Source organism: Parasteatoda tepidariorum, chromosome 3, assembly GCF_982258835.1.
Source record: "Parasteatoda tepidariorum strain Cologne lab strain chromosome 3, Ptep-v5.0, whole genome shotgun sequence".
Classification (NCBI taxonomy): Eukaryota; Metazoa; Arthropoda; class Arachnida; order Araneae; family Theridiidae; genus Parasteatoda; species Parasteatoda tepidariorum.
Genome location: NC_141757.1, coordinates 85,031,180 through 85,046,615, shown reverse-complemented (window position 1 = coordinate 85,046,615; position 15,436 = coordinate 85,031,180). Strand labels below are relative to the sequence as shown.

Below are 15,436 nucleotides of genomic sequence, written 5' to 3'. Positions count from 1 at the left end.
ATTTTATCACATATTATAAAACCACATTTTACGGTTAGTTTTACCAAAATCATTATAAAAACTTTTCGGTAAAAATTAACGAACTTTTTAGTGTACCTGTAGAACCAGAAGCATAAATGTAACAATGTTCAGGTAGTTTTGACCTTACTTTTCTCTCAATGTATAAGTGGTTGAATTTGTAAATAAGGAATAGATGGGCTCAGTCTGAATCCGGCAAGGGCTCTGTAGTTTAAAATAATTTTCAGGCTTTATCTTGGACGTTAAAAACTGTTTTTAGCTTCGTTTTTCAATGTTTCGTAGAATTTTTAAAGGGCTACTTTATAATTCAGTTACCACACACCAAATGAAACCCGCAAGTATTGAACTTTTTTTACCTGTTTATTACATTTTCTCAGTCTAAAGTAATTCAAGCCGAGACTTTTAATATTGAATCCGGGTAAAATTCTGAGTAAAAACATTTGCAAGTAAATAAAATCTATTTTTTCCATCAAAGCTTATATAAAATAGTTTTTCATGGCAGAATATGTTTTGTTAAATGTTTCCTGCTTTTGTTTCACTTTTAATGCTGATGCCCTTAAATTCATTTAAATTAGTAGCTAAGCTGTTCAAATAAAAGAGCATATGTTAGTCATTTGAACGAAAATGTAATATGTGTGTTACAGTAAGATTATTCCCAGAATTCTAATTTGAATCTGGTACAGACTTATTGACTAAATATTGGAAGGGCTTGTGATAATATAATGATAAGTCATGATTTTTCGAACAGTGACATTTTTACAACAAACTATACCTTAGTATTGATTCTTATTAATTATATGAAAATTTATTTATTTATTACGGAAAAATCTTATATGAAAATAGTTGAGTTTTCCATTAAAAATGCTCTCCTGAATAATTTGAAGACGTGGCTTATTATTATATTATTCAAAGCACTTCAAGTATGTTTAATATTTAAATTTGATAGTTCGTTCTTGCCAAGAGTGATTTAGCAATTTAAGATAGTTTTTAATATTACAATAAAATTACATTTCAACAAAATTGCTTACATAAAGTTAATATTTTAGAAAATTATGTTCGGTATACAGGAATAGAACCCTAAACAAGCAATTGATTTGTCATTTTATATGCATTAAAAAAAGCGAAAGAAAACGGAGGATATCAAATTCTAAACCTATCTACTCCTAATGATATTAAAAACTACCAAAATCCTTGAATTCTAGTAAAGATACATACATGAGCCGTCTCTAGAGACAACTAAAATGAAATTATCGTTGCTTATTTTTGTATGTTTTTATTTATTATTTTAATAATATCATATGAAGAAATGCAGATGAGATTAAACTTTTATTTATTTAAAGTTTTAAACTTTTATAAATTATTATTTTTTACACGTGGAGACAACCTTATATGTTTCATTCAATCGTAACTTTTTGTTACGAAAATTTGTTTTTAATAGCTATTTTTGAAGAAACAAAATATTATTTACTTTGTTTTGATAAGCATTTGTTTTAAATAAACATTTCAAAACATTTTAAATTTAAGTAAGAAAATATATATTTCACTGAGCTTAAAACTATAAAAATAAGCGAATTACAGGAAAATATAAACTTAGCATTTTCGTTTTATTATTTTCAAACTTTCAGCGTGCATCATATATGTATAGTGATTGTTTATATAAAATGATTGTTTATAAATTCATTGGATAAATAATTAATTTTGTTAGTTGGCTATAACCACTAATTAATACTTATAACCTCAAAAAAATGACTACTAAAGATTTTAGAGTTACGAACTTGTTCATTTTATGGAGGATAATTCACAAATCTATAGCAAAGGAGCCACATTTTTATCATTTTAAGATTATTTTTTAATGTTCATAACTACTTCATAAGTTTCTTTACAAGTCTCAAAACTCATTAAAGAAATATAACGGCTGTTTCGTTAATTGGATAAATCATTCACTACTGATAAGCCTTTCTAAAATAATTTACTACAATATTTAATGAAAGGTTTGTGAATCACCAACAGGTTCATTTTATAGAGAGCGTATCGAGTATATCAAGAGTAAAATACAAACCAAGGCATCAGCTGATGAATATGATGCATGTCACAATGAGTCTTAAGTGCGATGAGCTAAATGAAAACAAATGCTCTTTGATCGCCGTAGAATAACACGAAAATGAACTGCGGCAGTCAAGATAGACGCTAATGTTGACATAAAAAGTTAGGCTGATTTTTTTTTCTTCTCCTTATTTTTCTTTATCAAACGATCATGAAATGAGAAATTTGTGAGAGGAACCAAAGAAATTGATTTTCATAAACACATTTCTGATTCGAGAGGATGTTTGCTTGTGATTTAAGATTGAAAGAGGTTAATAATTTATTTGGGGGGCAAAAAGAGACAGAAAATAAAGCTGTTAGTGGACTTTATTACTAGAAAACAAACAATCGATTGCTTTGTTTTCTAAATTAAATTACCATATATGTCACGAACGAGACTAGGGAAGTGAAATCATGCGTTTAAACCAGACACACACTTATTATTTTCTACAAAGACAATTTCAGAGAAATATGCGATTTATGTGACAAATAAAAAGAACTGTTCTGAATGAATTAATAGACGATATAAAAAAGGCTTAAGAGAAACTATTATTTTAGAAATGATTTGCTATTAATCTTTTGTATTAATCAAGTAAATACATCCGAGTTTTTAAATCATTCACTGCCTAAATATGTAAAAGAAAATAAATAGAAATAAAAATAGTATTCTCGTGATATTTAAGCTAAAGATAGATATCGAGAAAGTTTATTATCACAAAAAATAGATGCGACATTATCTTTTCTAAGAACATTTTACAGTTGAAATTTTTAATTTAAATCAACAAAGCTAATATTCAAATATCATTCAAGAAATGCAAGGAAAATAGAATTTTAAAGCTTGAAGCTTCGTGTCATTTGAAGTTAAATAAGTAATTGAATACCAAAAGTTAACGTATTTGTCTTTAGTTCAAAAGTTTTTAAATATTTAGTTTAAAAGAGCAAAATGAGTTATTATCTTCGACTTTACATAAATTATAAAAGTTAAATTTATTTTCATTGTTTTCAATAAAAAATTACAGTTGATAGACATTTTTTAAATATTTAAAGCTTATATTATTAAAATAAGTTAAAATGGTATTACACAAAGGTAACCTCAACTAAAAACTTTAAAACATCTTTTAATTCGTTTCATATGAAATTTCTTTAATTTCAGCAATTCAATTCCAGTAATTTGGAACAATTTTTTAAATAGTTATTAGAAGGTGGCATTACTTTCGATAACGCAATGCCTACGTTTTGTTAAAGGAAAAGGTCATAACTTTATCTGCAAGGGTAGCCAATCAAACTTTACAGGAATCCTATGAAAATCGGTTTCATCTAGTTTAAGTCACATCATAATAAACCATAAAATAATTTTTGAAATAATTTTTCTTTAAGAATTCAAAAATCTTATTTCACAATGTTTTAAAGTTTTGATTTTGTCTGTTTTTGCATAATTAGCCGTCATGGAAGCTTTTAATTTTAGTTTGAAATAAACGCAGAAAAAAATGATAGTGTGATAGAATGATAGAATTTCATTACTTCATAGGACATGAAATTCTATGTCATACATAAACGAGCCGAAATAAGGCTGCATCTTTTACCCTTTCTCGAAGGGGAAACACCGGTGTCCCTTTTATATAATTCTTTCGAACACTCTAATTATAAGCACAAATATATTTTGATTTTTTTTAATTATGAAAAAGTATAATTAAACAGTCTAAGAAATCTGTTAAATTATCGAAGTTTTTTATGTGCATTAAAATATAAAACTCATAAAAGTAGTTAAAAAAGTTTTTCATTCATTTATAATCATAAATTTATCAATAAATAATCTTGTAAATTAAAGAAACTTAAATGATGGATGACTGTTTTTCATGCATCTAAATAATTGGTGGAAGTGAGCAGTGTTAGGAAGATTTTACCTTTAATGCAGAAAAACACACATGTTTCATGCTGTATTTCATAACCGTAAACTATGAAAATGCTAAATCAAATATTTTTCACTTATTTTAACTAAACTTAATAAAAAATGTACGAAACATATATTCAATAAAAATTCTGAGTTAAAGGGTTAAAAATCACTATTATGGTCAACGGCAGCTATGATAAAAAAAAACAAATGCAATGGCGTATCGAAAATGAATAAGAGCCTGTTTTTCCCCTTCTTTTGTGTGTAAAACTGAGTTTAGGTATCTATTCTTTGAATTTTGTAACTGTTTTAAATAAAATTGCAATATAATGTGAATAAATACCAATAAAATTGCTTAAAGAGAGAGAAGACTGATTCGGTACCATAACATGCACTGGCATCTTCATCTTCAGTGCGGCAACACAGAATACCTGATGATGGTACTTGCGTCACGATTAATTCCGTATCTCGTCGCTGATGAGGGTATTTGCTTATAATTTTAAAATGATACTCTGCGTCTCTTGAAACTATTCAGTTAAGTGGAAGGCATTATTATTATTATTTGTCTTTTAGAAAACGTCATTGGAACCTTTTTGTTTTCTCAATTTTATAATAAATGAAATTTACACTCAAAAATGAAATTTAATTACAAGCATTAATTTTGTACTATTACTTTCAATCGTAATTCAACACTCATTGTTATTATGGGCATAAATGTAACCGCAAACTATGACTGCTTATAATCCCATTTAATATTTTAATTGTTAATTATGATTGCAACAAATTATATTTTGCACTGCTCTGCATAGTACCAGTTTTTAGATTTATAATTATATGAGGTATTTCAAAAATTCAAGCGAAATTTGAATTTTACAATTTTCTATTTGTGCAATAAAATTTTACCACAGAGCTACACGTTTTCATTGTTGAGCAATACTTAGAGCATTTATCTGTTGGTTTTTGGTCGCACAATTTCCCCGTTTAATGATCAGAATTGATCATGCAATTTCACGCCATAGGACCTTTTAATTTTTTTTCTTATTATTTATACTAACAAGCCTAGAATCACCCGCCTTTAAGTAAGGAAATTGATTGTATTAACGAAATTTAGTCCAATTTATGCACAACGGTCATTTAAAATTTTGACAATAGAGTGGATAAGTTCCAGTATGCCAGCAAAACCTTAAGGGTGATTGTTGATGTATTATTCAATAATTGACTATATTCTGTATACCCCCCATGTATACTATTAACACATACCTTAAAATCACAATACTTAATACAATATTTGCGTTTTCCACCAAAATCGCACTACGTGAGAAATTTGGGGCACCCTGTATTTCTTGGAGCAAATATAAACTGGAATTAAAACTATTATTGTATTAATAATTGTATTAATAAAAAACTATTTGTTGGAGCAAATAGAACCGATTATTTCGAAGGCAACAACATTGTATCATTATATAACCTAAAAATAGTTTTTATTTTAAAAAAAAAAGCAGTAACAATTTGGGCATTTGTTGAAGTAAATAGGAACGTATATTTCAAATCCAACAACATGATATTAGAATTTTAGACACCATCTAGTTTTTGGAGTAAATAGAAGCGAATATTTTCAATGCAACAACATATTACCATTAATGTAAAAGTAGTTTTTTTTTTCAAAAAAGAAGAAAGAAAAAAAAGCTATATTGCTCGAAAATATTTACGCCAAATTTTTTTAGCTAGAAGTTTTCAAGTTTTTACTACATATATGACAGTGAACTTTAGACAACATATCAGCTGCCTTAACTTAATCAGAATGTGATCATATTTTTAAAGCAAAAATCACTTGTCTGCTTAAGTTCACAAGAGATCAACGACACTGCAGTGGGAGAGGAGAAGAAAAAAAACTCATTCCGTTCTTATCTTTAGAGCAAACAAAAAAATTGAATCCAAGTGCCTTGTCAAACAACGTGGGTTGTTATGATTGCAATTCTTTGTCGTGATTACTGTCTGTGAGTTAATGAAATAGGGCGATTATGGTCATCTTCATACACTTTAACAAATGAAATTTTTAATGGGATCAAGTCTCTGTGCAATTCAGCCTGAAGCATTAATACAATTATGATAAGTGAAAGGGGAAAAAGAAGTTTGCTACAACAGAAATTCGACCTCAATAAACTAGATCACCCTGTTCAAATGACGTTAACTTTCGGAATCGTTTTATATTCATTATGTAAGATTTGATTTGTAGCGAAGGCATAATAATAATTTCCCTAACCTTCCCTTGTTTGAGGAAATTCCTTCTTTAAATACACAGAAATAATGATCTGGTTCTAATCAACAATTTTTCATTTTTTGTTTAAAAATAGTTCGAGAAAACTAATTTGTTTTTGTATGTTTACCTCGCAGATAGGTTTTTAAGAATGACTAATAAAAAAAAGAGAAACCGAAATAAAGTTAGCTATCTCAATGGTCTCAAATGTTAAATTAAAAACAGACCCTCATATTTTATATAAAAAAAAGTATTTTTAAACTCGTACGAAAAATAAAAGAAAAAAACTTATGAGATATTGTTGAAAAATATTTTATCAGACAAAGTATGTTTCCGTATATTATATTTTCTTAGAACAGAAGTTTGAAGAATAGAAATACTGAACCTATATTATATTTTTTCGTTCTCAAATGTTGAAGCACAGGCAGATGCTACATTCACCTTCTCTTAAGAAATATGTTAAAAAGTACTTATGAATTGTACATAAATTTATAAAATATTAATGCAAAATAATTTATTACTCAAACAATGTCCTGGTATACTATTTTCTTGTGCAAAATCCAAATATATGAAATTAAAAATATGTTGTTTCATTTCTAAATGTATAGGCAAACTCAACATTCACATTTTTATGAAAAATATCGAGAAATTGTTCACATTTCATCAATTAATAAGACACATTTGCATCAAAATAATACATTATGTGTTAATACATCATATTTTGTTGAAAAAAAGATGTAATGTAAATGCATTTTCTTGTAAATATGTTTTTTTCTTTATATACTATAAGGCATCACGACACTTTTGGGGTAAAAAAAACTTAAACTGTTATAGTTTGACATAGTTAAAATTATAACTAATTTTAACTTATTTTAATGGAAGATATAAAAGGGGAATTTTAACAATCTTAAAATCACTTATTTAAACCAAGCCCGTGATATTGTTGTAAACTTTTATTTAGTTTTTAACGAAGCTGGAAAAATATAAAACAAAAAATTTTAAGGCATAGTTTAAACTGAAGTATAGTGTTTCAATGCGAGTTTTTAAATTCTAGTCAATTTAATATTGTGGATGAAATTCAATATTGTTGACGAAATTCAACGTTAAGCATGAAATTCAATATTTGTGTCAATATTGTGCATACGAAAAAAGATTTTAAATAGATAATTTTTTTCTTGAAACTTATGATTGCAACTAAGGGGGATTTAAAATATCATCTAGGTTTCTAAAAATTGAAATGCATATTTTGAAAATCATTCAAAATGTATTAAAAATAAAGGCATTTTAGATTATACTGCAAGGAAGGCCGTGAACTTATATTTTTGGGAGTGGTATTTTCCTTTTGTCGAATAAAATCATTAATTTGACCGAATCAAAGATTAGTGCCTACAATAATTGTTATAATGTAATATTATAATGAAGAAACATCAAAATATATTCTAAAACAATTTTTCGGTGATTAAACTATAATAAAGTATAAGTTATAAATTACATAGTTGTCAACTTTTCTTACTTTCCCCCATGATTTTACTTCTATATTTTGAGTTTTAGCAAAATTAATACTTCGATATTTTATTCAGTGTTTAAGAAACTCGATTTAAAATATTCTTTCTCACCATTATATCTAATTAAATTAACGATATCTGATAATCATTAATGTGGCGTTAAAGACACTTAAAAAATTTATGCTAACTGTTATCGTTGTAATTCGTATAACAAGAAAATTCTATCACAATTTTATCACAAGAAAAAAATTTCTCAAAAAAGAGCAAATTTAGGTATTTTAGAAATTAAGTATGATTTGTATAGTATAATATCAACAAATAAGCATGTTTTTAAGTTTAATGTAGAGATCTTCTACTCTTCAATCACAGCACAATAATTCACAATAATTCAAAAAATCGCGAGGGCCACACTTGTATTAGATAACTGTAAAGAAATTCAATAGCAGGTGGAGAATAGTATTTCATCTAAGTACTATAAGGTACTAAATTGTTTTTGTATTGAAATTTTGTACTCAAATCAAATTAAGCAAACAACTGTTTCAACTATACATTAATAAGGTGTTCGCAGTTTGAAAAATACTGTGGTGGCCAATTTCCTTGATGAATAATACTAAAAGCTATTAATAAGAACTAATTTGTATCTCTCTATTTTGGAAGAAACTGACTTGTAAGTAAGTATTCGTAAATAAGAGCACCAACACAAGTGATTGGCAAATGGGCATTTCATTAGCAATTAGGAGATTAGATTTGTTGAAGACAAAATTGTGAAATGGGTACCTGAAACGATGCTTCAGCATACTTTTTTATTCACTAATTTGAAAAAATAAAATAAACATGCAATATTTACTAATTTTATTTGTGTTTCCTACAAAAATGAAAGTGAGAATCTAAAATTTCCTAAGCATGCCGAATGGCTGGATAAAATTTGTCGAATAGTAAAAATCTTTGGGAGGTCACAGTGATCTTCCGTGACCTCCCATCCTGGTTCCCACGAAATACTAAAATCGAATATATTTCCTTATGTCTGAGTGTAAAGCACGGCAGTTTTTTTTCATATTAAGCATAATCATACAAGATAATTTTAATAATGTATAAAGTAGAATGAAGGCAAAATATGAAAGGTTGTTAATGGATTCATCAGTATAGTTCGCACAAAATTACAAACTTTTATTTATTTACTAGCAGAATGAATTCTGATTACAAAATTAGAAAATGGCAACGTCTGTTAGAAAGTTAGAATTTCGATGCTAAGTTCTTGTTAATCGTCATAACTTTATCAAGAAATCCAGAAATGTAACAATTATGATAACTACTATGTTATCTTTTTGTTCAAATGTATAAAGGAAAAAATTAATCAAAATATTTACATATTTTGTTATTGAATTTACAATAAATTCCTTTCAAAACGATTAAGAACTCAAATATTCTCTTAGTTTCATTTAAAGTACATTTTGTGCCTTAAAATATCGACAATACTGACGAATTTACCAAATTTACTACTGACGACGAAACCTTGAAGTTTAACACGTTTCTCTCAAATCTTTTAAGGAATCGCTGAATGAAAACAAAAATGTTTTACAAATATTTCTTTGCAAATGTGTAAATAAGTAGTTCAAAACATGGAATAATGCATGAAATAATCTCGAACGATGTGCTCTTTTAATCTCAAAATAAGTGCAAAAAATACTTGTTTATTTTAGTTCGTGAACAGCGAAATAAAAAAAAAAATTCTTTTATACACCACTTATTTTTAAAATGGTATTCTTGTTTTGTTTTTGTTCGTGATATCTCATAGCTGTCGTGTGAAAAAACTCCCTTGAAATTCCAAATTTACGGCAGATATATTAAGTACTCAAAAAACACCCATGACAAGAAAAAAAAAATCACGAGTTCTCAATTTAGGAAATAGGCGAAAAAAAAGATAAGTCTCATATAATATGAATTTTTTCTTCCCTTTTGTCTTTTTTCCCACAAATTACAGCTTTTTTTTTTACTTTTCCCTCTACATCATTGACACGGACGTGCGACGAGTCAGGCAATTGTTCTGCGAACGGGTCAGTTGGTTGCGAAAAAATTAAATCGGTTATTGAGCTCCTCTTTCCCCCCACCCCCGTTACTCGGTCAGAAGTTCATTGACCTCGCTCTCTCTCCTTCTCTGGGCACCATCGCGTTTCTCCCAACCTCCACCCACCCTCGCAACAGCTGATGAGGAGGGAGAGATGCCGAGATGTTTTCTTAACAAGAATGATGTCAAATTATTTTGATAGGATGATATTTTTATTTTCTTCCTCTTGATTTGTGATTAGACCTTGAAGTTCCGGCAGATAGCGTAGTGATAAAAATTATCCAATTTGCTTTTCAGCGCATGTGATTTTTCCCCTCCCGCAATAAAATCGATATCAATATAGCGTAACTGTGAATGTTAGATAATTCTTAATGATAATTCTCAATCGCTTGTAAATTAGGCTTACATCTTATTAATTGTAATACCCCCTCCCAAATTTTGAATAATTTGAATGATTATATAGCATTAATTTATTGAAAGGAATATAAAGATAGTTAAATTTATACACACATATATATGTTATTACTATTACACAGTGTTCCAAAATTACTTAGATTGGTTCTGTAAAATAAAAACTAAAATTCAAAATAAAATGTTAGTCTTTCTTTCTTCATATTCAAAATAACTTCTTTTTTCTTTCTTTTTTTATTTTTTACTTTGAAACACTTGTAATAGTCATTTATTACAATTTAAATGCCGATTTAAAAATTGGATGGATTTATTTTGAGTTAAAACGAAGTAACTAATAATTCCAGTGTTATTTCGTTTTTAAAACTTTTTGATAAAAACTAGGTCATAATTGTTGTAAAATTTCCAAAAACAAGAAGAAGGGAAAAAATTTTCATTACGGTAATAAAATTAAGTTATTAAAAAATATTACTATTGATTATTAATAATTACTGTCTTTTTTTTTTCAAATGCTATAGTTGCAAAGCAGCTTCAAAAATGTACAAATATATGTCTGGTATTGCACAAAAATATTAATGACAAACATAATTTAAAACACTTTTAGAATGACCTCAAAGTAATAAGAAATAATTAATAGAACTTATAAATAAATAAAAAAAATTATTAATAAAGAGAAATGCTACAAATTTGAAATATGCTATTTGAAGTGAATTTGATTAGTTTTTGTATTGTTGTGTATATTGCATTAACTGAGTTCTACATTTTAAACTTATTATCAGCTATCATTAATGCTTACTAACTTTTGTGTAACTTGAGAAAAAATAAAAAAGTCCTTAAAAAATTTTAATTGTTACAAAGTTTTAATAAGAATACTTGATAATATAAGCATATTTATTAATATAATATTATTTAATAAAACGGAACAAAACGCTTTGCAAAGGAACAAACACTTTAAAATCTCATTTCGACTGTTTTGTTGACATTTTATGCTTATTTAATTATGTACTTTTTAATATGATAGGTCTTTTATAAAACTTCAATAAATTAAATGAATAAAATAAGTTACTGCATAAAATTTTGAAAAAAATTACTATTGAACAAAATATCTTAGAATATTCATGCAGTTCAACAACTAATCCTATATTATTATTATATCTAATATTCAATGACAAAGGTATGTTCTGCCAATGAGTTAACCCATTGTTAAGTATAATAAAATAAAATTAAATTCCTAATACTTAAAGCGAAACAACAGCATTTATACAAAATTACTTCTTTGCCCTAACTTTTATTTCAAGTTGACCATACTTGAAGAGTCGTAGACAATGTTTGCAAATTCTTTGCAGTAAAATCAATAGCGACATAGTATTAATAAAAAACATTTCAATAGAAATAACTAATATTTATTTTATTTTTCCCCTAACAAAACTGTTTGTAAAAAGGATAAAAGTATTTTAATAGCCATAAACTAAATAGTAATATAGTAAATGATCATCATATAAAGGTTTATAATGAAAATAATAATTAAACAAAGCAGTGATGAATATAAATTTATAGGAGCACACACAACGCAAAAGGAGCACAAAAAATATCTCATTCCTATGCATACATGTAATTATCATAATTTATTTTGATGATTGTGTCACAATTAGATGATATTAATTAAAAAGAATAAAAGCAGTTTTAAAGATTTTTACTTTTTTAAAATACAATTAGTTGATGTACGTGTCTAAATACTATGTATGTACTTAACGTTTATAACAATTAACAACTATTTTAATAGTCAACAGTAATATTTAAAATTAAATAAAAAATAAACAAAATGTACCTGATGTTCTCTTGACCTGTTCCATGGTGGTGGTGGTGATGCTGATGATAATGTCTGTGATGAGCATGATGCTTGTGATGTTCCAAAAAGTGGATAACTTCTAATCCGTAACTTAAAGGCAGCATTTTGAAGTGTAAGTCAAATAAGTGCTCAAAGTTTTTTTTCTTTATTAAAAATAATTATTTCGGAGGAGGATCTTGAATCCAGCAATGTTTATAATTCGATAGCAGGCAAATAATAATTTTTGGAAAATTTATCATATCTTTCAATAGCTTCAACTTACGCATACAAAACTTTCGACAAAAATTAAACAAAAAAGTGCATATGTGATAAATATAGTGTTCATTCAAAATAACTATGCAAATACGAACTTTTTTGGAACTGTCAAGAGTAAAATATTTCAGACAAATGTGCAAACGATAAAATATATTACATCAAAATATATAACATTTGGAGAAAAAAAATTAAATCTGATTCTTAATAATCATTGGATAAATATTAAAAATATTACGTCAATAATTTTAAAACGGACTAAAAATATCAAAAGCTAAACAGCATTAAAATACTTGAAAGTTACCAATTCCAGAAAAATATTTTAAGCAGACGATTTTTCATTTCCGCATTCACGCAAACGATAAAATACAAACAAACATCCAAACTAAATAATATTTTCACCTAGCTATATAAGATCGAAATCAATGCGAATAAAAGTTTTCAGGAATACTCAAGTGGTGGATGAAAAACAATTTTTCATCTCAAAGGATAAGCGGGAGCAGTTAGAAGCCAGATCATTCTCCGTTGGACTGCAAGTTCCAGTGGATGCTGTGAGAGCCGCTGACTCGTGGAGGTGGGGGAAACTGTGCCACTCACTTCGACATGAACAGGAAGTAAATTGTTGTGGCACAATTTGATGGCAGATCACAACGCCACACCCCTAAATAGGAAGAATGAGAAAAAGAAACATAATTTGTTAGGCAATAATGTAACAACTTTATAATTAATCATTAAATCAGTAAAATTTAAAAAGTCAATTTATCCTAATGGAATAAATTTAGTACAATTTTACTTTTCTTCAATGCCTTAACAGATAATTAAACCAATCAAAGGTTTTTAACATTCACAATAATTTAAATAATAAAATTAGTACGACTACTTATGAAAAAAATTTTTTAAGAAGATCCGTTAACTTAGATTAAAGGAAATTTTTTTTTTTTGTTGAAAAAGCCATATAACTTACAGTTCTAAAATTATAAATTAAATAAAAAATTAAATTAAAATGAATTTCACTTATTTAAAAACTTAATAATTATATTTCTTTTCTTAAATTTTTTAAAGAAACACTTATTACAACATCGTCTACAAAAACAGTATTTAATAATTAATTAGAAAATATTAACTTTAATTACTTTTGTAAAAAAAAGTAAATATTTATAGAAAGAAACGCTTATATTAAAAATACCACCACAAAAAAAAATATTTCCAAATTCCGATCTTTAAACTTCTCGATATTCTAGAAAAAGAAATACTCTATCGCTTCCTGAATCCACTTCCTATAGAAAAAACTCTAAATTTTTGAATGAAAAAAAAACATTATCTTTTTTTTTACTCGCCTATCATAACTGTTCAAAACCAACTTGAAAAGGAAACTATTTAGTCCCTTTTAGGCCTCTTCTCCCTAGTAAATGATTCTTTATCAACGGATAGTTTAGATCCCCTCTTCCTCATTTCTTCATAAAATGAAGAAAAAAAGTGAAAATAGCTACATAGCGTAGCGTGAGATCAATGCATCCCTTAGAAATCCTGGAGATCGGAGTGGGGCATGCGAGCAGGAGCGGTAGTAATCACCTGACAGTGTTGTTTACTTCCGCCTTTTTTTTCTTTCAAAAGATCGAACGGCTACTACTCCAGAGCAAACTCAGGTCGTTGAACCCGAACCGACAGATGGCGCTCTAGTATTATAAACATTGGCAGCATAGTATTGAAAATTCTTTCCGTTACCTTTGTAAGTCAGCGGAATGATTTGAATTTTTCAAATAGATTTTAAAACTATGTTCTTTTAAGAATATAATATTCACGCTAAAAATTTGTGGTAGCTTTAAACTTATAAAGTCAAATATTAATTCTTCTCTTCCATCGTAGTGATAAAAATAAATTTTTCGTGTGTTCTAAATCAATACTACTATACTATAAAATCAATACCACTAACCACTATACTATAAAATCAATACTACTATACTATGTAGTGTAATTGTTTTTTCAAGTATTTTTATTAATGCGAGGAAAACGCTATATCGCGTAATTAAAACATTTAAATTTAAATGAAATAAAATAATGTCAAATATTATGTATAAATAATTAAAATCCATTCTGAATTAAAATATCTATTATTAACAATCAAAATATCTATCAAAAATTAAAATATTACCTGAAAATTAATAATAAACTATATAAAAACGATATTAAATGAATTTAGCTACAAATTGAAATAAATTTGGCACAGAACTAGGCCTATTTTCTAATTATCCTATTACAAATATTAGTTTATAAATGTTCAACAGATTATTTTCTTATAATAATTTTCTTGAAAAAAGAGTGAAAAGTATATCGGATTCAAAAAGAACTATCAAATAAAAAATATGTGGAAATAGTCGTATATATAGTATCATTTTCGATAAGTTTAATGGTTCTTTAAAAGTTGTTACTTATGCTTATTTATTTCTTTTAATGGAACGATTTCAACAAAATGGAAATAACTTCTTATTTTAAGTGAAAATATATTTATCAAATTATATTTTTGGAAAAATATCGTTAAATATTCACATTTGTAATTAAATAAATGAATACAAAATATACATTGAAGAATTTTCACAATTGTTCGTGTTTCTGAAAATATGGAGTTAACAAAACTAATTTACAACTGATAATTCATTATCAAGTCTTAAATAGATTTTAAAAAAAACCACAAATATTATGGTGAATTAGGTAATTTGGTGCAGATTTTGTAGATCAATAAAAATTTTCGTCTCCGAACTTAGCACAATAATTATGGGTGGCGAAATATTGACAAATTGTTGTTCGGGCAATCTTTATATATTGTGTTTTTTCAAACGATAACTCACCTTTCGCTGCGCTCGCCAACCCACGGAACTGCTTTTGCTGTTTGTTTTGTATTACTTCGCAATTCGAGTTAACTTCGCTTGCTCATTGGATTTCAGCCTTTTATGCATTATACTCTTTTTAAAATAATGTCTTAAAAGTATACAATATATCACTCAGAATTTTAAACTTTTGTGTTTGTCGACAAAATATATAAATTTTTTTAACGATTTTGACTACCTTTATTTTACAAGTTACATAAACTTAACAAACACATAAAACCCAA

The 15,436-nt window shown here is 27.0% G+C and overlaps 1 protein-coding gene across 1 annotated transcript in view; it reads right to left on the bottom strand.

The window, feature by feature from the left end:
• LOC107436291 (uncharacterized) overlaps positions 1 to 13,936 on the bottom strand; it is a 61,300-nt gene extending 47,364 nt beyond the window's left edge. Inside the window, exons 1-2 of the mRNA XM_043047578.3 lie at positions 13,665 to 13,936; positions 12,055 to 12,988 (exon numbers count right to left, since the gene is read on the bottom strand). Coding sequence (XP_042903512.1) covers positions 12,055 to 12,179 — 125 coding nt within the window. The 5' untranslated portion in view covers positions 12,180 to 12,988; positions 13,665 to 13,936. The remainder of the gene's footprint in view (positions 1 to 12,054; positions 12,989 to 13,664) is intronic.
• Positions 13,937 to 15,436: the final 1,500 nt, after the last annotated feature.